Here is a 24,061-nt window from a genome sequence, read left to right on the forward strand (position 1 = left end):
TCCCCTGGAAGGTGCAGTGGCTGGGAGCTGGAGTTTAGGGACTGTGGAGCAATCCCAGGGTGAGGGCTGCTGTTGACTGCAGAGAGACAGATAGAGAGGGTGTGAGGGAGGAGATTGTGGTGGGAAATGCCTGTGAAAGAAAGCCAGGCAGTCATGGAAGCAAGGCAATACAGCTGAGTCATGCATAGGGGGTGGAGCCATCACCATAGCCTCTCACCCCACATGCCAGCATCACATCAGGCAGCTTAACAATAGAGAGGCTGGCGCATCAAATGCCTGAAGCACTGAACTACAGAATAGGACCCCACCCAGGGTGCCACTTTAAATGCCTGATGCACGGAACAACAGAGAAGGACCCCAGGCAAGGGAGCCTTCTAAGTGCCTGAACAGGCAGAGCTATGGAGAAAGACTGGCCAAAGATCACCAGCTATAAGAGGCTTGAAAAAAAGACTCTGATAGGGCCATAACTCCTCCAGCAGAGGCAGTTCATGTCCCTGCACACTTGCCGCCATCAGGGTCCCTGCAAGCCAAGCAGCTGTGCCATGTACACGCTCAGCCCTCACTGGTGCAGAGCTACCAAAGGCAAAAAAAAAAAAAAAAAAGCCTTGAGGCTATGTGTGCAGGGTAGCTTTGGTCATGTCCAACTCTCTGTGACCCTGTAGACTGTGACCTGCCAGGCTACTCTGTCAGGGGGGCTCTCCAGTCAAGAATACTGGAGCATATTGGCCAATACTAGTTGCCATACCCTTCTAGAGCACTATATTTCCTGCTGCCTAGCCAACTCCCCTGAGTACCTGGTGCTACCAGAACCCTGCGACCCAAGCAGCTGCCTCACCTCCACACGTGGCCCTCAGAGGGGCAAACCCAAGTCCTCCAGGGCAGCCCCAGGAGCAAACCCCAGTGGATGACCCAAATGCAGAGGTGAAAATAAAACCACAATTGAAACCCATGGGCAGTGTGACTAAGGAAGAAGACCCAAAACCTTCCCACCAGCTGTACAAGCTGAAGATTAAATCCACATGTTCAACTAGGCAGACTCTGTGTCTATGGAATATATAAAAAGACATTGAGAGCCCCCACAAAAGAAAAAGCACTAGTTCTGATAGCTGTGGACATTGGAGGCAAGAACACACAGGAGTAGGACCAGATTAGAATATGAGCAGCCCCCACAGCAGGTCCAGAGAGCAGTACAGTGTTGGAGGGCATCCTAGGGAGGTAAGGTGGACTGTGACTCCCAGCAATGGAAAGGAATCTGACAGCAGTGACTCAAGAAAAACTTTTATTAGTCTTATGTTTTCACTTGCTCTGTAGATTCTGTTGGATTTTGTTTTTCTTTTCTTTTCTTCCCCTCTCCCCGCCCACCCCCCACCTCCGCCGTTGTAGTTGTCGATTTTATCAGCACTATGAAATCTAATTAAGCTTTTGAGCTTTTCTTTTCTCAGTCACTTTTTTTATTGTTGTTATAAACCTCTGCCTCTACTTTTTGCAGTTAGACTTTTGCAGTTCTGTGAAGTTTTTCCTTTTTTTTTTTCTTTACTCTTTTTTAAATTTTAATATTTAATTTTTTAAACCTACTATTATTTTTTACATTTATTTCTTTCTTTTTTTTTAATTTTTTTATTAGTTGGAGGATAATTACTTCACAACATTTCAGTGGGTTTTGTCATATATTGATATGAATCAGCCATAGATTTACACTTATTCCCCATCCCGATCCCCCCTCCCATCTCCCTCTCCACCCGATTCCTCTGGGTCTTCCCAGTGCACCAGGCCCAAGCACTTGTCTCATGCATCCCACCTGGGCTGGTGATCTGTTTCACCATAGATAGTATACATGCTGTTCTTTTGAAACATCCCACCCTCACCTTCTCCCACAGAGTTCAAAAGTCTGTTCTGTATTTCTGTGTCTCTTTTTCTGTTTTGCATATAGGGTTATCGTTACCATCTTTCTAAATTCCATATATATGTGTTAGTATGCTGTAATGTTCTTTATCTTTCTGGCTTACTTCACTCTGTATAAGGGGCTCCAGTTTCATCCATCTCATTAGGACTGGTTCAAATGAATTCTTTTTGACGGCTGAGTAAAATTCCATGGTGTATATGTACCACAGCTTCCTTATCCATTCATCTGCTGATGGGCATCTAGGTTGCTTCCATGTCCTGGCTATTATAAACAGTGCTGCGATGAACATTGGGGTGCACGTGTCTCTTTCAGATCTGGTTTCCTTGGTGTGTATGCCCAGAAGTGGTATTGCTGGGTCATATGGCAGTTCTATTTCCAGTTTTTTAAGGAATCTCCACACTGTTTTCCATAGTGGCTGTACTAGTTTGCATTCCCACCAACAGTGTAAGAGGGTTCCCTTTTCTCCACAGCCTCTCCAGCATTTATTGCTTGTAGACTTTTGGATAGCAGCCATCCTGACTGGTGTGTAATGGTACCTCATTGTGGTTTTGATTTGCATTTCTCTGATAATGAGTGATGTTGAGCATCTTTTCATGTGTTTGTTAGCCATCTGTATGTCTTCTTTGGAGAAATGTCTGTTTAGTTCTCTGGCCCATTTTTTGATTGGGTCATTTATTTTTCTGGAATTGAGCTGCAGGAGTTGCTTGTATATTTTTGAGATTAATCCTTTGTCTGTTTCTTCATTTGCTATTATTTTCTCCCAATCTGACGGCTGTCTTTTCACCTTACTTATAGTTTCCTTTGTAGTGCAAAAGCTTTTAAGTTTCATTAGGTCCCATTTGTTTATTTTTGCTTTTATTTCCAGTATTCTGGGAGGTGGGTCATAGAGGATCTTGCTGTGATTTATGTCGGAGAGTGTTTCACCTATGTTCTCCTCTAGGAGTTTTATAGTTTCTGGTCTTACATTTAGATCTTTAATCCATTTTGAGTTTATTTTTGTGTATGGTGTTAGAAAGTGTTCTAGTTTCATTCTTTTGCAAGTGGTTGACCAGTTTTCCCAGCACCACTTATTAAAGAGGTTGTCTTTTTTCCATTGTATATCCTTGCCTCCTTTGTCAAAGATAAGGTGTCCATAGGTTCGTGGATTTATCTCTGGGCTTTCTATTCTGTTCCATTGATCTATATTTCTGTCTTTGTGCCAGTACCACACTGTCTTGATGACTGTGGCTTTGTAGTAGAGTCTGAAGTCAGGCAGGTTGATTCCTCCAGTTCCATTCTTCTTTTTCAAGATTGCTTTGGCTATTCGAGGTTTTTTGTATTTCCATACAAATTGTGAAATTCTTTGGTCTAGTTCTGTGAAAAATACCGTTGGTAGCTTGATAGGGATTGCATTGAATCTATAGATTGCTTTGGGTAGAATAGCCATTTTGACAATATTGATTCTTCCAATCCATGAACACGGTATGTTTCTCCATCTGTTTGTGTCCTCTTTGATTTCTTTCATCAGTGTTTTATAGTTTTCTATGTATAGGTCTTTTGTTTCTTTAGGTGCATTTCCTACTGTACTTTTTCCCTTGTAGTTAAACTTTGATGTATATAAATCTGCTTTATATACCTCTATTTAAATTTGCATATGTATTATTTCTTTCTTTCCTTTCCTCTCAGCATATTTGTTAGTTTTATTTTCATTGCTTTATTCCCCAATTGGCATCTTGCTTTAGTTTTGTTTTCCAGTTTGTGCTTTAGTTAGTTTTGTTTTTAACTGGTAGAAATAATTTTTGGTTTCCTTTGTTTGCTGGGTCAATCTATTATACTTTACTTTTGTTGGACTGTTTTGATTTTGCTTAAGGATGTATATGTATTTGTGTATATTCAGTCACACTTTTTATTGTTGTTATAAACCTCTGCCTCTACATTGGGATTTTGCAGTTCTGTGGAGTTTTTTTTTTTTTTTTCTTTCTTCTTCCATTTTTTTCTTTTTTTTCTATTTTTTATAATTTCAATTTTTAATTTTTTAAACCTATTATATTTTTCTAAATTTATCCCTTTGTTTGCCTTTCCTATTGGTCTTTGCCCCTTGAGTTAATCATTAATGGATATAAATCTTCTTCACCTACCTACACTTAACTTTGCATATCTATTCCTTCTTTCTTTTCTTTCTTTCCTTTCCTGTCAACATATTTGTTAGTTTTGTTTTCCAGTTGTGCTTTAGTTAGTTTTGTTCTTAACTGGTAAATATAATTTTTTATTTTCTTTGTGCATTGTGTCAGTCTACTGTACTTTATTTTTGTTGGACTGTTTTGACTTTCCTTATGGGTGTATATGTATAAGTTTATATTCCATTACTTTAATTATTTGCCTGATTTTGCAACTGCCATTTGTATGGGGTTCATCTTTGTTTTCTCATTTTTGGATATTTGTATCAATATCACTTAATGCCATAAGAAACCATTGTGGAATCTTTGTTCCTGTCCAGAGATCAAGCTCTGAGCCTTTGGAGTGGGAACACTGACTCCAAGACCCTATTCTATCAGAGAACTAACCCTGGAACTATCAAATATTGAGAACTCATACAAAGGAAACCACTTGAATACAAGACCCAGCATCACCCAACCACCAGTAGCACCATGGGCAGGATGCCTCATCTAAACAGCAAACAAAACAAAAGTACAAATCCAATCATCAGCAGGCAGGATTACCACCTCACTCAACCTTGCCCATCAGAGGAAAAACAAACAAACAAAAACAACAAAAAATACTCAGCACAAACCTCACCTTCTACAAAGCTTACACAAACCACTGGACCAAACTTAGGAGGGAAGAAACCAAAAGGAAGAAAGAATTCAACCTTGAAGCTTGAGAAAAGGAGACCTCAAACACAGTAAGTTAAAAAAAAAAAAAGTAATAATGAAAAGGCAGAGAGATACTACACAAATGAAGGAACAAGCTAGAAACACAGAAGTCCAAATAAATGAAGAGGGAATATGGAAACTACCTGGAAAATAATTCAGAATGATGATAGTAAAGATTACCAAAAACCTTGAAAACAAAATGGAGAAAATGCAAGAATCAATTAACAAAGAACTAGAAGAATTAAAGGATAAACATACAGAGACAAACAACACAATTACTGAAATTAAAAATACTGTGGAAGGAATCAATAGCAGAATATCTGAAGCAGAAGAAAGAATCAGTGAGCTGGAAGATAAAATGGTGGAAATAAATTCTGAAGACCAGATTAAAGTACAAAGAATGACAAGAACTGAGGATAGTCTCAGAGACCTCTGAGGCAATATCAAACACACCAACATTTGAATTATAGGGGTCCCAGAAGAAGAGAAAAAGAAAGGGTATGAGAAAATTTTTGAAGAGATTATAGTTGAAAATTTCCCCAACATGGAAAAGGAAATAGTCAATAAAGTCTAAGATGTGCAAAGAATCCCATACAGGATAAACCCAAGTAGAAATTCGACAAGACACATACTAATCACACTAACAAAGACTAAACACAAAGAAAATATTAAAAGCAGCAAGGGAAAAGCAACAAGTAACATACAAGGGAAACCCCATACATTTAACAGCTGTTCTTTCAGCAGAAACTCTGCAGGCCAGAAGGGAATGGCAGGATATAGTTAAAGTACTGAAAGGGAAACATCTACAACCAAGATTACTTTACCTGGCAAGGATCTCATTAAAAACTGATGGAGAAATAAAAAGCTTTTCAGACAAGCAGAAGTTAAGAGAATTCAGTACCACCAAACCAGCTTTACAACAAATGTTAAACAGACTTATATAGTCAAGAAATATAAGACAAGAAAAAATATCTACAAAATCAACCCCCCAAAATTAAGAAAATGGCAATAGGAACATACATATCAATAATTACTTAAAATGTAAATAGATTAAATGCTCCAACCAAAGACACGGACTGGCTGAATGGATCCAAAAACAAGACCCATATATATGCTGTCTACAAGAAACCCACTTCAGACCTCAAGACACATATAGACTTAAAGTGAGAGGATGGAAAAATATATTCCATGCAAATGGGAAGCAAAAGAAAGCTGGAGTAGCAATCCCCGTATCAGACAAAAGAGACATTAAAATAAAGAAGATTACAAGAGATTAGGAAGGACACTACATAATGATCAAGGGATCAATCCATGAGGAAGACATAACAATTGTAACTATCTATGCACCCAACATAGGAGCACCTCAATACAAAAACACAAACACTAACAGACGCAAAAGGAGAAACTGAAAGTAACACAATCATAGCAGGAGACTTTTAACATCCCACTCGCACCAATGGACAGATCATCAAAACAGAAAATTTAATAAGGAAACACAAGTCTTAAATGATATATTAGATGAGATGGATCTCATTGATATCTTGGGGACGTTCCAGCCAAATGCAGAAGAATATACCTTCCTCTCAAGTGCACATAGAACACCCTCCAGGATAGATCACATCTTGGGTCACAAGTCAAACCTCAGTAAATTTAAGAAAGTTGAAATCATATCAAGGATCTTCTCCAACCACAATGCTATGAGACTAGACATCAATTACAAGAAAAACCTGTAAGAAACACATGGAGATTAAACAATGCATTTCTAAATAACCAACAGGTTACTGAAGAAGTCAAAAGGGAAATCAAAAAATTTCTAGAAACAAATGACAATGAGAACATGACAACTCAAAACCTGTGGGATGCAGCAAAAGCAGTTCTAAGAGGGAAATTTATTGCAATACAATCCTACCTCAAGAAAAAAGAAAAACATCGAATAGACAACCTAATTTTACACCTAAGGCAACTGGATAAAGAACAACAAAAAACCCCAAAATAAGTAGAAGGAAAGAAATCATAAAGATATGAGCAGAAATTAATGAAAAAAAATGAAAGAAACAATATTAAAGATTAATGAAACTAAAAGCTGTTTCTTTGAGAAGATAAACCAAATTGACAAATTTTAGCCAGACTCATCAAGAAAAAAAGAGAGAATAATCAAATCAAAATTAGAAATGAAAAGCAGAGGTTACAACAGACAATGCAGAAATACAAAGGATTATAAGAGACTATTTTGAACAACTATATGGCAATCAAATAGATGACCTGGTTGAAATGGACAGATTCTTAGAAAAGTTCAATATTCCAAGACTGAGCCAGGAAGAAATAGAAATTATGAACAACCTGATTACAAGCATTGAAATTGAAGTTGTGATAAAAAATCTCCCCAAAAACAAAAGCCCAGGATGAGATGCTTTCACAGGAGAATTCTATCAAACATTTATAGAAGAGCTAATGCCTATCCTTCAAAACTCTTTCAAAAAAATGGAGAGGAAGGAACACTTCCAAACACATTCCACGAGGCCACCATCACCCTCATACGAAAATCAGACAAAGACAACACAAAAAGAAAGCAACAGCAGGTCAATATCACTGATGAACATAGATGCAAAAATCCTCAACAAAATTTTAGCAAACAGAATTCAGCAACACATCAAAAAGGTCATACCACATAATCAAGTAGCGTTTATTCCAGGAATGCAAGGATTCTTCAATATATGCAAATTAATCAATGTGACACACCATGCTAACAAATTGAAAGAAATAATCATATGACAATATCAATAGATGCAGAAAAAACCTTTGAAAAAATTCAGCACACATTTATGATTAAAACTCTTCAAAAAAAATGGGCATAGAAAAAACCTACCTCAACATAGTAAAAAACCATATATGATAAGCCTAAAGCAAACATTATTCTCAACGGTGAAAAACTGAAATCATCCCTCTAGGATTCGGAACAACACAGTGGTATCCACTTTCATCACTATTATTCAACATAGTTATGGAAGTCCTAGCTACAGAAATCAGAGAAGAAAAATAAATAAAAGGAATACAGATCAGAAAAGAAAAGTAAAGCTCTCACTGTTTGCAGATGATATGATGCTCTACATAAAAAAACCCTAAAGACACCACCAGAAAACTAATAGAGCTAATCAGTGAATTTAGCAAAGTTGCAAGATACAAAATCAATACAGAGAAATCACTTGCTTTTCCATAGACCAAAAATGGAAAATCAGAAAGAGAAATTAAGGAATCAATCCCATTCACAATCTCAACAAAAAGAATGAAATTTGTAGGAATAAACTTCCCTAAAAAGACAAAAGAAAACAGATGGAGGGATATTCCATGTTCCTGGGTAGGAAGAATCAATATTGTGAAAATGAATATACTACCAAATGCAATCTACAGATTCAATGTGATCCCTATCAAATTACCAATGACATTTTTCACAGAACTAAAACAAAAAATCTCACTATTCATATGGAAACACAGAAGACCCCAAATAGGCAAAGTAGTCTTGAGAAAGAAGAATGGAGCTGGAGGAATCAACCTTCATGACTTCAGATTATACTACAAAGCTACAGTCATCAAAACAGTATGGTACTGGCACAAACACAGAATTGTAAACAAATGGAACAAGATAGAAAGTCCATAAATAAACCCATGCACCTATGGGTACCTTATTTTTTTACAAAGGAGGCAAGAATATAAAATGGGGAAAAGACAACCTCTTCAATAAATGGTGCTGGGAAAACTGAACAGCTACATGTAAAAGAATGAAATTAGAATGCTTCTAACACCATACACAAAGATAAACTCAAAATGGATTAAAGACCTAAATGTAAGACCAGAAACTATAAAACCCTTAGAGGAAAATATAGGCAGAACACTCGATGACATAGATCAAAGCAAGACCTCTATGACCTACCTCCTAGAGTAACGGAAATAAAAACAAAAGTAAACAAGTGGGACCTGATTAAACTTAAAAGTTATTGCACAAAGAAGGAAACTATAAGCCAGGTAAAAAAGAAACCCTCAGAATGGATAAAAATAATAGCAAATGAAACAACTAACAAAGGAATAATTTTCAAAATATACAAGCAGCTCATACAATTCAATGCCAGAAAAACAAACAACCCAATCAAAAAGTGGGAAAAAGACCTAAACAGACATTTCTCCAAAGAAGACATACATATAGCTAACAAACACATGAAAAGATGCTCAACATCACTCATTATTAGAGAAATGCAAATCAAAACTACAATGAGATATCATCTCACAACGGTCAGAAAGGCCACCCTCAAAAATTCTACATACAATAAATGCTGGCGAGGGTGTGGAGAAAAGGGAACACTCTTGCACTGTTGGTTAATGTAAATTGATACAGCCACTATGGAAGACAGTATGGACATTCCTTAAAAGACTAGAAATAAAACCACCATATGACCCAGCAATCCCACTTCTAGGCATATACCCTGAGGAAAACAAAATTGAAAAAGACACATGAATCCCATTGTTCATTGCAGCACTATTTACAATAGGTAGAACATGGAAGCAACCTAGATATCCATCAACAGATGAATGGATATAGAAGTTGTGATACATATACACAATGGAATATTCATTTCAGTTCAGTTCAGTCACTCAGTTGAGTCCAACTCTTTGTGACCCCATGATTTGCAGCACGCCAGGCCTCCCTGTCCATCACCAACTCCCAGAGATTATTCAAACTCAAGCCCATAGAGTCGGTGATGCCATCCAGCCATCTCATCCTCTGTCGTCCCCTTCTCCTCCTGCCCCCAATCCCTCCCAGCATCAGGGTCTTTTCCAATGAGTCAACTCTTCGCATGAGATGGCCAAAGTACTGGAGTTTCAGCTTCAGCATCAGTCCTTCCAATGAACACCCAGGACTGATCTCCTTTAGGATGGACTGGTTGGATCTCCTTGCAGTCCAAGGGACTCTCAAGAGTCTTCTCCAACACCACAGTTCAAAAGCATCAATTCTTCAGCACTCAGCTTTCTTCACAGTCCAACTCTTACATCCATACATGACCACTGGAAAAACCATAGCCTTGACTAGATGGACCTGTGTTGGCAAAGTAATGTCTCTGCTTTTTAATATGCTATCTAGGTTGGTCATAACTTTCCTTACAAGGAGTAAGCATCTTTTAATTTCATGGGTGCAGTCACCATCTGCAGTGATTTTGGAGCCCCCAAAAATAAAGTCTGACACTGTTTCCACTGTTTCCCCATCTATTTCCCATGAGGTGATGGGACCAGATGCCATGATCTTAGTTTTCTGAATGTTAAGCTTTAAGCCAACTTCTTCACTCTCCTCTTTCACTTTCATCAGGCGGCTTTTTAGTTCCTCTTCACTTTCTGCCATAAGGGTGGTGTCATCTGCATATCTGAGGTTATTGATATTTCTCCCTGCAATCTTGATTCCAGCTTGTGCTTCTTCCAGCTCACCGTTTCTCATTATGTACTCTGCATATAAGTTAAATAAGCAGGGTGACGATATACAGCCTTGACGTATTCCTTTTCCTATTTGGAACCAGTCTGTTGTTCCATGTCCAGTTCTAACTGTTGCTTCCTGACCTGCATACAGGTTTCTCAAGAGGCAGGTCACTCAGCCATAAAAAGGAATGTATTTAAATCGGTTCTGATGAGGTGGGTGAACCTAGAACCTATTATACAGAGTGAAGTGAGTGAGAAAGAAAGAGATAAATATTGTATTCTACCACATATATACAGAATCTAGAAGAATGGTACTAAAGAACTTATTTACAAGACAGCAGTGGAGTAACAGTCAGAGAATAGACTTATGGACATCAGGAGAGGGGAGGAGAGGGTGAGATGTATGGAAAGAGTAACATGGAAACTTACATTACCACATGTAAAATAAACAGCCAACCGGAATTTGCTGTATGGCTCAGGAAACTCAAACAGGGTCTCTGTATCAATCTAGAGGGGTGGGTTGGGGAGGGAGATGGGACAGACTTTCAAAATGGAAATGATATATGTATACCAATGGCTGATTCATGTTGAGGTTTGACAGAAAACAACAAAATTCTGCAAAGCAATTATACTTCAATAAAAAATAAATTAAAAAGAAAATGATGAACTATGGATGGAGGTTCATGACATTGTACAGGAGACAGGAATCAAGACCATCCCCAAGAAAAAGGAATGCAAAAAAAAAGCAAAATGGCTATCTGAGGAGGCCTTACAAATAGTTGTGAAAAGAAAGGAAGCAAAAAGCAAAGGGGAAAAGGAAAGATATTCCCATTTGAATGCAGAGTTCCAAAGAATAGCAAGGAGAGATAAGAAAGCCTTCCTCAGTGATCAATGCAAAGAAATAGGGGAAACCAATAGAATGGGATAGACTAGAGATCTCCTGAAGAAAATTAGAGATACCAAGGGAACATTTCATGCAAAGATGGGCACAATAAAGGACAGAAATGATATGGACCTAACAGAAGCAGAAGATATTAAGAAGAGGTGGCAAGAATACAAAGAACTGTACAGAAAATTTCTTCATGACCCAGATAATCATGATGGTGTGATCACTCACCTAGAGCCAGACATCCTGGAATGTGAAGTCAAGTAGGCCTTAGGAAGCATCACTATGAACAAAGCTAGTGGAGGTGATGGAATTCCAGTTGAGCTATTTCAAATCCTGAAAGATGATGCTGTAAATGCTCCACTCAATATGCCAGCAAATATGGAAAACTCGGCAGTGGCCACAGGACTGGAAAAGGTCAGTTTTCATTCCAATCCCAAAGAAAGGCAATTCCAAAGAATTCTCAAACTACCACACAATTGCACTCATCTCACACACTAGTAAAGTAATGCTCAAAATTCTCCAAGCCAGACTTCAGCAATACATGAACTGTGAACTTCCAGATGTACAAGCTAGTTTTAGAAAAGGCCGAGGAACCAGAGATCAAATTGCCAACATATGCTGGATCATCAAAAAAGCAAGAGAATTCCATAAAAACATCTATTTCTGCTTTATTGACTATGCCAAAGCCTCTGACTGTGTGGATCACAATAAATTGTGGAAAATTCTGAAAGAGATGGGAATACCAGACCATGTGACCTGTCTCTTGAGAAATCTGTATGCAGGTCAGGAAGCGACAGTTAGAACTGGACATGGAACAACAGACTGGTTCCAAATAGGAAAAGGAGTATGTCAAGGCTGTATACTGTCACCCTGCTTATTTAACTTATATGCAGAGTACATCATGAGAAATGCTGGGCTGGAGGAAGCACAAGCTGGAATCAAGATTGCCAGGAGAAATATCAATAACATCAGATATGCATATAACACCACCCTTTGGCAGAAAGTGAAGAAGAACTGAAGAGCCTTGATGAAAGTGAAAGAGGAGAGTGAAAAAGTTGGCTTAAAGCTCAACATTCAGAAAACTAAGATCATGGCTTCCGGTCCCACTATTTCATGGCAAATAGATGGGGAAACAGTGGAAACTATGGCTGATTTTATTTCTCTGGGCTCCAAAATCACTGCAGATGGTGATTGAAGCCATGAAATTAAAAGATGCTTACTCCTTGGAAGGAAAGTTATGACCAACCTAGACAGTATATTAAAAAGCAGAGACAGTATTTTGTCAACAAAGTTCCGTCTGGTCAAGGCTATGGTTTTTCCAGTGGTCATGTATGGATGTGAGAGTTGGACTATGGTGAAAGCTGAGCGCCAAAGAATCGATGCTTTTGAACTGTGGTGTTGGAGAAGACTCTTGAGAGTCCCTTGGACTGCAAGGAGATCCAACCAGTCCATCCTAAAGGAGATCAGTCCTGGGTGTTCATTGGTAGGACTGATGTTGAGGCTGAAACTCCAATACTTTGGCCAACTGATGCGAAGAGCTGACTCTTTGGAAAAGACCCTGATGCTGGGAAAGATCGAGGCAGGAGGAGAAGGGGAGGACAGAGGATGAGATCGTAGCATGGCATCACCAACTCAATGGACATGGGCTTGGGTGGACTCCGGGAGTTGGTGATGGACAGGAGGCCTGATGTGCCATGGTTCATGGGGTCGCAAAGAGTCAGACACAACTGAGTGACTGAACTGAACTAATTAAAAGTTAAAAAAAAGATTGTTAAATCCCTATGTTGTACACTTGAAACTAACATTATATTGTATGCCAATTATAATTCAATAAAAATTAAATATATAAATGTCACCAAATTTTTAAAGTCTCTTCTAAAGAAAGACTCAATCCTGTATATAGAGTCTTCTGAAATCAGACTATAATATGCTGTAAAATATACAAGATTAATCACAAGGATTGATTAAACAAAGTCTGATTTAATAACAGAAAGAAATTTCTTTTTTTTCCCCAGTGAATTTCTCCTTCATTCCTTTCCATATGCCCTCTCCAGGCAAGTAGTTTTACATCTGGCCTAGGTTTCTCTATTTTCAAGGTAGCCAAATTACTAAGGTTATAATTACAAAAACATTAATATTTTAACAATGCTCCAAAGTCCTATTGCTTTCTAAGTACATAAACAATGACATAGCCATGGGAAAGTGAATCTTCAAAGGAAAAGAAATAGAAAAATAAGCTTTACTTAATCAACATTCTGGTAAGTGATGCAAAAATAATAAATATGACGTCCCCTTTTTTCTACTAGTATGTAATGGCATCTGATAAGAGTTCTTATTTATATTATTGATAATTAACAATAAAATAATAATAATAAACTCCAAGAAGCACAGGAACATAAGGTGACTTTAAGGGAGAAAAAATGTTGCATTTCCTTAGAAACATCAAATGCTATGTTTGGTATTAATTAATTCCAACATGAATAAAGAGGAAAAAACATCTGTCCAGCAGTACACAATCTAAAATTGGAACTATCCTGGAATGAACTTTTACTCTATTCACTGAGTCATTGCCTGAGGAATTTCCACTTCAGCTCTCTGTTTTGGCTAATTCCCCACAAACAGATATGTAACCAGCTTCTTTCTTCCACATCCAGCATAATGTTGTTTTATACCACAGTTATCCCTCCACTGTATCAGGTAAACAAGAAAGGGAAATAGAGCCTGCTAAAGATTAACAATTTTTTGGCTTCATTCCAAAGGGAGAATGCCTAGAGCTGAAATGTCTTTGTTTTTGCTACCATTTGTAATTGTTTTTCATCTCAGAAACACAGTGTTGCTTGTCTTTAAAGAGAGTCCTGCTTTGCTATGGTGGACTTTGTTCCCTTTTCCAAATGTGTTAAGAACTTTTATTTATCTTAGTACTGTTATCTATAGTTCTCTCTTTGAAAATGACATTTATTTTATATGATTTCCAGAAGATCACTTTCATATATAATACTACATTCAGGATTCCAGTATAGAATAAATAAAAATAAAGCATAATTTAAAATGTATTTGCCAAAGGATTTTGCTATAATTATTTAAGTACCACTCACAATTTTGTTTAAATTTTAATTTAGGATAGTTTAATGTAATTGCTGTATCCCAAATTAAAGTTTAGATTCTTAAAAATTTTTGAAGTACCTTTGATAATCTGTGTATTGAATTTTTTTCTTATCACAATTTTTAGTCCATACTCTAAGAATGACCAGCTGCTATTTAAATCTTTATCATTCTAAAGTATAACTATTTAGAACTTGACTATATATTATTTTTCATTGCTTGAGTTTTCTTCAAATTGGTAAAGTAGTACATCAAGGCTGTATACTGTCACCCTGCTTATTTAACTTCTATGCAGAGTACACCATGTGAAATGCCAGGCTAGATGAAGTGCAAGCTGGAATCAGGATTGCCAGGAGAAATACCAATAACCTCAGATATACAGATGACACCACCCTTATGGCAGAGAGTGAAGAGGAACTAAAGAGTCACTTGATGAAAGGGAAAGAGGAGAGTGAAAAAGCTGGCTTAAAACTCAACATTCAAAACACTAAGATCATGGCATCCAGTCCCATCATTTTCATGGCAAATAGACAGAGGAAACAATAGAAACAGTGACAGACTTTATTTTTTGGGGCTCCAAAATCACTGCAGATGGTGACTGCAGCCATGAAATTAAGACACTTGCTCCTTGGAAGAAAAGCTATGACTAACCTAGACAGCATATTAAAAAGCAGAGACATTACTTTGCCAACAAAGGTCCATCTACTCAAAGCTATGGTTTTTCTAGTGGTCACGTATGGATGTGAGAATTTGAATATTAAGAAAGCTGAGTGCCGAAGAATTGATGCTTTTGAACTGTGGTGTTGGCGAAGACTGTTGAGAGTCCCTTGGGCTGCAAGGAGATCAAGTCAGTCAATTGAAAAGGAAATCAGCCCTGAATGTTAATTGGCAGGACTGATGCTGAAGCTGAAGCTCCAGTACTTTGCCCACCTGATGCGGAGACCTGACTCCTTAGAAAAGACCCTGATGCTGGGAAAGACTGAAGGCAGGAGGAGAAGGGGACAACAGAGGATGAGATAATTGAATGGCATCACCAACTTGATGGACATGAGTTTGAGCAAGCTCCAGGACTTGGTGGTGGACAGGGAAGCCTGGCATGCTACAGTCTGTGGGGTCACAAAGAGTTGGACATGACTGAGCGACTGAACTGAACTGACTGAAATGTTAGCAGAAAATCAGAATGAGATGAAGTGTTCTGTTGATGACAGAACATCAGATGGAAAAATTCACCATCAAACAAAACATAATTGCTATGTAATTATTTATGCTACTTTTTTGTTCTCTCTTTCTTTGAATTCCATTCCATCTGAGTTATCACCATTAATGGTAAGGGTAACAAAAAAATGGGAAAATATGCTAGGATATATAAATAAGAGAAGATGTGATCCCTGTGACTGAGTTCCTACACCACATTGTTAGTCACAGAGGGAATCATGAATAAGGAGCCCCAAGGATCACATGGAAGTTAGTTTTGGACAATTCTGGTACTATCTCTTCTCATATGAGAAAAATATAGGCAAAATTCAATCTAGCAGAGTTTATATTGAGGAACTATTGAAAGTAATGACTACACAGCACCCCTCAATTCTGGAGAAGTGATTTATTATATTACTAAGTACTACATAAAACATCTTTTGAATATCCATTGTAGGGAAGAGAATTGTAAGAAAATATTGTCACATGAGGTAACATAGCACATTTTGATGCAGAGTATTGTGGGAGGGTATTGTATGAGGTTGAAGATGACTGCAGATGTTAACACTCAAAGGCAAACCAGTGTACAGACATTAAATGTAAATCTGAGACTATATGAAGGAGCCAAGAGAGATGAAATGGCCCCTGTCTAATGGTGTGTATAACCCACAATATGTATAGTTTATTCAGGGTAAACTGATTCTTCACTTCTCAATAAATTAAACATGCCCTAAATTAATTTTCTTTCAGTATATATTTCTGAAAAAAGTCAATACCCAACCTTTTGTTTTATGTTAATGAAATGTAAGTTTTAGTTTTCAAAAAAAATCCTTAAAGTATCATTTCTGATCTTCTGTTTTCTCATAGATGTCTCACATATTCAGTGAGTCACGAAGTTGTATGTTTCTCCAATTTAGAAACATCTCCAATCTGTCCTTTTCTGCCACAACTCCAGTCCAAGCCTTCATCACAGAACTGTGAAATTATTACAGTAGAGTCCTAAATGATTTTCCTATTTCCCCTAACCAAATTCACATTGTACATGTCTACTATATTAAACTTTCTATATGTTCATCATTTAACTTCTCTTCTTAAATATTAATATTTTCACTGACTCTTAAACATGTCCAGAATAAAGTCCTATCCAGTGTGACTGGTTTTCATAGTTCTTCAGAGATTGGTTCCATATTTGCAATCTAATCCTAAGACCTAGCACTTATCAAACATGCATCCTGCATTTGAGCTAGTTGTCTTTCCAAGTGTTTTGTGACCAATTGCATTTCAAATTCTTTCCTTGTGCTTTTTTTTTCCTGACTGGAATTTATCTATTTTCTTATCTATGTAATTAAGTCTAACAATACATTAAAGCATAGCTATTGCTCCTCCTTCCCTCAAGCCATTAATTTAATGTCTGAAAACACACTTGCTGATATTGTTTTGATGTGAAATATTTAATGTAAATTCGCATTTCCTCTCCAAAATTAAGAAGTAGCTCACATTTTATTCCTCTTAGCTGAATCCCTAGTACTCTTCTGTCTTGTATTTTGTATATAGGCAGTAAATTAGCATGAAATATACAATAAGTTTATAATGTTACCAAATCAACTTAGACTTGAAAAATATAAAAAATTCATTTGTAATAAGTGTTTTGCTTTTAATATATAGTTGTGTTCTGACAAAGTGCTTGATAACCTGTTCTCTAAACGTACATAATATATTTCACTTTCTAAAAAACTGTTAAGCAAATCTTTTGTTCAGAACCATGAATTACATAAATTTCAGCTCAGTCTTATATTTCAATCATCACTGTTATCAATAGTTTGAGTGAGTTGCAACCAAATTAGGTTTTATTACCAAATCATCAAGTGGATCTGTTTGATGTCAGTAATTACTAAGGGATTATGGATATTCACAAACAGGGAATTAATGCTTTATCTGGAATCAAGGAATAGTCATAAACACCCTTTTTTAATTTTTCCTGGATAGGAATATGAAGTATTTGATCCAGAGAAAAATGACTCTTATATCAAGTTTCACTTCTATTACTCAAGGCTTTCAATTATGTAATACTATAGTGAGATCAAGGTAAAAATGTCAAGATAAAAGTATTTTAACTCATGATGAACACCCTGGGGATGCAAACCTTTCTACAAAGTATTTTGTTATTAGGATTTCAATTGGTAAAATTTTAATAAATCAAAGACTGAAAAAGCACAAAAAGCAAATGAGATAATATTAAATCATACCCCATTGTTTTCTTCTGAATGGCAAATTTATGCCAACACTAACAAAAATTAACCATAATGTTTGCAGTGATATTTCTGACTGTAGTTTCATGCTATGTTCACTGTCAGTTTGGAAAAAAGGTATTGAAAGAAACCATATGGGCCCATAAATACAAGATTTTTATCTTCAAGAAAAATAGAGCCTGTCCTTTGACAATGCCATAGAATATAACAAAAGCATATTTTAAGATCATTTTTAATGAGGGATAAAAGAAACAAAATGACAGGATTTTAAAATATCTTTATGGTTATATATATTAACAGATGCTTAAGACCTTCCTCTTGGACTTAAGTGATGACAACACATTTCTAAAATGGGCTTAAAATATTTTGAAAGTGCTGAGGGAGAACTGTTAAACGGTTAGAAACAATTACACTCTGACCATTTCTTTGGGTTACAAACTGATGTATACTTTTTGCTTTTTCACTGAATGAGTACAACCAATTTAAAAATTAGACAGTACAGATGCATTTCAAGATGGCAAATTATAAAGTGCACTGCCAAAGTGCTACGATAATTGTTATCGACAAACGTACATACAAACAGTACTGGATTAGAATGCTTCAGAGCAATAGTGTTTGCTAGCAGAATTACATGGTAAAAAAAAAAAATTAGAAAAATAAAAAACTACATGTCTGACTAAAACCTTACATAAAATATGTTCACTATTATTTGATTCATATTACAAACACTCTGACCTCTAATTCCAGAAAATAATTTCTTAATTCAGACTTGCAGTAAATATTGGGACTGAAAAAATGGGCCATGTCCTGAATGGCTGAGAGATGGTGACCATGAAAAAAACTTACCTATTTAAAAAAACAGAGATCATGGCAAGGAATGTAATGCACATGTGAGAGAATAGTTTAGAGAGGGGGCAGAGCTGGCAGAAGGTAACAGACATCAATTATGGTGGAACAGAACAAGTGGTTATAAACAAAAGTTACCATGAAACTCTGAAGAGTAGAATGAAAGTTGATGTGCATACACACACACACACATACACACACACAAACACAGACACGAGTTAGGTAAATATTAATATGACTTATAGTTGCAACTTTGCCACAATTATCTCAAAATATCGTGAGGATCAAATATAACAGTTGTGAAAGTGCTACATAAACTATAAAATGCTATGCTCAGGTAAGACATAATATTTACTCAAAATGCAAAGTAAATCTCTCATTCCAACTCTGGAAGAAGGCAAACAGTGAACTCTCTGGAGCACAGAGGGAAGAAAATCTTCTGGTCCATTTCCAGATTTTCTTGGAACCACAGGCTCTCCCGTCACTCTACAAGACAGCTTTGAAGGCAGAGCAAAAACACTGTCCTGGTCTAATGAACAGGTTGGCAAAGTCACAGAATTGTGTGGTAAAAATTCCTTAATCTGTGGGCGACAGAGATTCCCTTTTCTGTTTGTTAACCTGCATCAAACATTATTGTCTGCACAACATGATGTTAATTTATGCTACTTGTTTCTCTTTGAAGAAGGGAATGAGAGGGCAGAAAAGGTCATAAAATTTCACTAAAGCATGCCAAAGTACAAAACATTTTCCCTCCAAACCTAACTAATAGGATAGAAAAGGAAGTCTACAATGCATCAGGTATGTGTAAATTACAATGAAGTCATGACACCTAGGGAAATAAGGGTTAGTAAGAGAAAATGACTTATTTAAGGCCACTTTTTCAACACCACAAAGTCAATATTTCTGACTCTGAGTCATATCAAACACTTGGCACTTTCGCCAACACAGCTTTCCATCAAAAAAAAAAAAAAAAAAGAGGCTAGAAAGATAAAAATGTAAAAAGAGCTAACCCAGACTTTCAGCTTTCTTTTTTAAGCACTACCACTAGATTTTAGAGAGATTTTGGCACTGCAAAAAATTTCGACTAAAATTTTAAAGTTAAACACCAGTTCCATGTTCTCAAATCATTAACTCTCAGTGCACTTTTCCTTACATTAGCAGCACATGCAGTTGTTAATCATTGTAAAAAGTCCTAAAATTTTCGCAAAAGAGCACAAACTCAAGAAAATAGAGCTAAAATGACCTCATGAACAATCTATTCAAACCACCTCATCTTATAAATAAGGAAATTAAGGCTCAGATAGGATAAGTGACTTGTTCAAGGTCACACAACCTGCCAGTTCCAGACTCTAAGATCAAGATTTAAATCTCCAAACTTGCAGCCCAGGGCTCTGTTCTTCTTCAGACCTGTAAGAAATGACTGTATTTAAGCATTCAGTCCAGAATATTCTCAAAATTGAGTGTCATCAATAAAAGTAAGCCATGTGGCAAGGAATGAACAGAGTTTAGTTCATACCAAAAATGAGCTGCCAGTCACTGTGATAAGATCTGTTTCTTTCTGAGACCCATGGTTTCCTGCTGGATTGGAGAATCCAAACTGGGTTTCTTCCTCCTGTGCAAAGAAGTCAGAGTCAGGATGTACATTCCATTCAGTTTTGGTTGGTGGCAGAAGTTCTGAGACACTGTTTTCACAAAGGGTGCTTGAAGGAGTCAGAGCATCTGTGTCTACTGTTAGCTTACTGCTAGGGGTCAAAGCTTGGGGCTCCTGACTCGAATTTTTCACAGCCAAAGAACTCAGAGATGCCAATGGCCCCGCACTTAGACTTGAGACATCATCCATATCTAAGGGACCCTGCTGAAAACCTGCTGCTGTCGTTCCAAAGAAGAGTGAGGTATCCAAACTTTGAGGAAGGTCACTGGTGGCCATCAAGGCCTGAGGGTCCACCACCTGCCCTAAGGAATTATTATTATTAGCAGGGAGGTTTCCTGCCAGAGTTGAGTTCACAGAAGCCACATCAATAGTCAAGATCCCAGAGTTCACCAATGCCGTGTCCAGTACTGCAGCAGAACTATTACCAGGCACATCAGAGAAGAGAGACACAAGCTCAGCATCACTGAGGTCACTCTGCCCCTGGCTGGTAAGTTCACTGCTGGGTGTAAGAGAATTTGCAGCTTCCAGCTGAGCTAAGAGATCCTGGCGCAGGTTGTGCCTTTTGGCCATGTGGGTCTTCATGCTGTGCTTGGATGTGAAGAGTTTATTACAAGTGGCGACTGGGCATCGGCTTTTCCAAGTGTCCACATCCTGCAAGTGTTTCTTGGAGTGAATGTAGAGACTACTGCGAGCAGAGAACCTGGCACAGCAACCTTCCACCGGGCACACAAAAGGCTTCGTGCCCAGGTGGGTTATGCTGTGGCCTTTCAGATGTTCAGCCCTTGTGAAAGATTTACCACACCCTTCCACGGGGCACATGAACCTCCGGTCGTCGTCGTGCTTCCGTTTGTGCCTTAGGAGTTTGGACATGCTAGTGAAGTTCCAGCCACAGCCCTCAAAGTCACAAAGGAACGGTCTCTCACCAGTGTGGCTCCGAAGGTGAATTTTCAGCCTACAAGCCTTGTCATACTGTTTACTGCAGCCGGGAAAGGAACAGGAAAAGAGTTCCTGTTCCCTGAAGTGGGCGCGGTTATGGGAAAACAGGGCACTCACTGTGATAAATGTCTTCTTGCAGCCGGAAAACGCACACTGGTAGGGCCTCTCAGGCTCGAAGTGGCTGCGCTGGTGGGCGCTGAGTTTGGCCTGCGTGGGGAAGGTCTCCTCACACACCTCACATTTGAATGAGTTCTCCTGCTCGTGGCCCTTCATGTGTGCTTTGAGGTTATACACGGTGGTGAAGCTCTTGCCACAGCCCTCTGCTGGGCAGCCAAAGGGCCTCAGTTTGTCGTGTGACTGCAGGTGCCTCTTGAGCTTGTAGGAGGTGGTGAAGGTCCACCCGCAACCACCCAGGGGGCACTTGAAGGGCCGCTGGCCCTGGCTGCTGCTGTGTGTCAGCAGGTGCACCTTCAGCTGGTGCTTCTTGGCGAAGGTTTGTCCGCATTGCACCTCAGGACACAGGTACAGCAACACGCCCTGGCCAGGGCCTGGCGGCCCGCGGGGGCTCTCAAGAGCAGCCGGGCCCTCCGCCTCCTCCTTGGGCGCTGGGGCAGGCGCAGGTTCTGCCCGCTCCGCCAGCAGGAGGTCGGGCGGCAGCTCCGGACAGTCTCCAGGCTGCGCGGCGTGCGGGATCCCAGCTTGCGGGGCTATCAGACCCCCGGGCTGCGGGGCAGGGGCGACCCCAGGCGCCCAGGCGGGCGGTGGGGGCGTGGCCAGAGTGAGGACGCCGTTCTCCAAGCTCAACAGCAGGTTTTGGTTGTGAATGGTGACAGTGCCTGCGAAGGCCGCGGCAGGGCCCAGGCCTGGAGCGGGGATCGGGGCCAAGGCCGGGACTGGGGCGGGGATAGCCGACAGGCAGCTGGGGCCCAGCGCAGGGCGGCCCTCGGGGTTCGCGCCGCTTTCGCCCCCCAGGAGCCTTGGGCCCAGCCCGGCCTCCTCCCTCCACACGGGCCCTGCGGCCTGGCCAGCGCCCGCGGTATCTACGTCTCCACCCACCGGGTCCAGCAGCACCAGGAAGAAGTCATCGCCGCCGCTGCTGCCGCCGCCGCTGCCGGAGCCGCTAGCGTCATTGGGCCTCAGCGCCAACGGGCTCGGGCCCGGGCCTGGGCACGAAGAAGCCGCGCTGGCCTCCTCACGCCGCCGCCTGGGCCCGCCATCTTGGGGGCCCCGGAGCAGCAGGAGGCGGCGCGCCGGGGCCTGACCGGCCCGCAGGTCAGGACCTCCGCGGATCCGGCCGCCGCCCTCGGGGCTGCCAGCCCCTCCGCCTTGTCGCATCCCGCGAGCCGGGAGCAGCCTCGGGATTTCCATCTCTGCGTCCGTGAAGCTCCACTGGAACCAGAGCCGCGGAGGAGGCGCGACCCCGCCCCCTACCGCGGGCCCGAACACGTTCCTGAAAGAGGAAAAAAAAAAATGTGCACTGCGCAGAAACTGGCCCTATCAGATATTAAAACGTGTTTAACGCCACCGTGATTTAAATATTCTTGTACAGGGTCTCTAGAACAGAATAGAATGCCCAGGGGCAGAGCCTCGTATACCTATATAAGTTCCACTGTTAATATTAGTAGGAAATCAAGGAGGTCTTCAGAGTTACAAGAGAAACGGCAGTTCACTTCAGTAAAAAGTGCTGGAATGAATACCTTAGGTATCTATCTACTAAACGGCAACAGAAACCGGAACCTCATGGTATGTACCAAAATAAACACACATACCCCAGTCCCTCCCAGTGCTAAGCATGGCAGTTGGCACTTACCATGTGTTAAACACTGTGTATTGGATGGATGGATGGCTGGATTGATAGGTGACAGAAAATTCCTGAGAGAATACACTATGGAAAAGGATGTCTTTTAAAAATTTTCCTGGAGACTTCCATATTCAGAGCTGTCTTGAGCAATGTCCTCAGGAAAATTTATCCCATAGTTAATTTTTTCGTCCTGCTGGTGCAGAGACTAGAATGAATAAGAGGTGGGGTCAAAGCAGATTAGCACTGTTGAGCCTAGAAATGCAAGGCCTGGAGGATGAAGCAATTTATATTGAAATCTGGAAGACACAACCTATAGAGAACCTATAGGGTTCTCCCTATAAGGTGCACAACCTAAACCAACTCTTTGCTCTTCCAGCTTTGGGTACACCATGGTAAATTTCATGTCAAATCTCACAGCATGTTGAGGACATTCCTCAGCTTACTCTAGATTCTCCAGCACGTGGAGATCTCTGGATAGCAGTACTGGTGAAATGTGATAAGGTTAAATCCTAAATTACTGTAGTGGACTCTCCTGAGAAAAAGGCGCAGATGCCTTTTGTCTGCCCAGGAGCCTTGGTGTGCCTGCTTGCATTTAATTGTGGTGGCCTAGCCTCACTGTAATGGGTTTGGCCTGTGATGCCTAATGATCTTACTAATGTTGATGATGATCCTCCAATTTGTCAGTCATCAGTGAGTTGAGAATTGACATAAACACAGGGTGAATTATCTGGCAAGAGAAAGGTTTCAAGGGCTGACTAGATTATGGGATACCTGTAGTTTAAATGGGCTTCCCTGGTGGCTCAGTGGTAAAGAATACGCCGGCCAATGCAGAAGACGTGGGTCCATCCCTGGGTCGAGAAGATTCCCTGGAGAAGGAAATGGCAACCCTCTCCAGTACTCTTACCTGAGAAATCCTATGAACAGAAGAGCCTGTCTGGCTACAGTCCATGGGGTCCGAAAAGAGTCGGACGTGTCTTGGTGAAAAATTGACAGTTTAAATAATCCCTTCTTTCCCCTCTTTTAATAATGGACACTTGCTGATCTCTTGATTAAAAGATCAAGTTTTCAATCCATAACAATTCAAACCTCATCAAAATTTTTACGTCACACATTTTTCTATTATGTTTTTGGAGGAAGCATTTTTTTAAAAAAATCTGAGGCCCAGTTCAGTTCAGTTCAGT

At 39.6% G+C, this 24,061-nt stretch overlaps 1 protein-coding gene across 2 annotated transcripts; it reads right to left on the reverse strand.

The window, feature by feature from the left end:
• Positions 1-18: 18 nt before the first annotated feature.
• Positions 19-22,521, reverse strand: LOC122689938 (zinc finger X-linked protein ZXDB-like). 2 transcript variants are annotated; one of them, XM_043896781.1, is made up of 2 exons: positions 20,009-22,521; positions 19-76 (listed from the first exon to the last, which is right to left on the reverse strand). In XM_043896781.1, the coding sequence occupies exons 1-2, from the start codon at positions 22,445-22,447 to the stop codon at positions 35-37; spliced, it is 2,481 nt and encodes an 826-aa protein (XP_043752716.1). In that variant the 5' UTR covers positions 22,448-22,521; the 3' UTR covers positions 19-34. The 2 variants fall into 2 exon arrangements, with proteins under 2 accessions (XP_043752716.1, XP_043752718.1); XM_043896783.1 differs by lacking the exon at positions 19-76 and adding an exon at positions 16,481-19,899.
• Between the last annotated feature and the right edge of the window lie 1,540 nt (positions 22,522-24,061).

This window comes from Cervus elaphus, chromosome X, assembly GCF_910594005.1.
Source record: "Cervus elaphus chromosome X, mCerEla1.1, whole genome shotgun sequence".
NCBI lineage: Eukaryota > Metazoa > Chordata > Mammalia > Artiodactyla > Cervidae > Cervus > Cervus elaphus.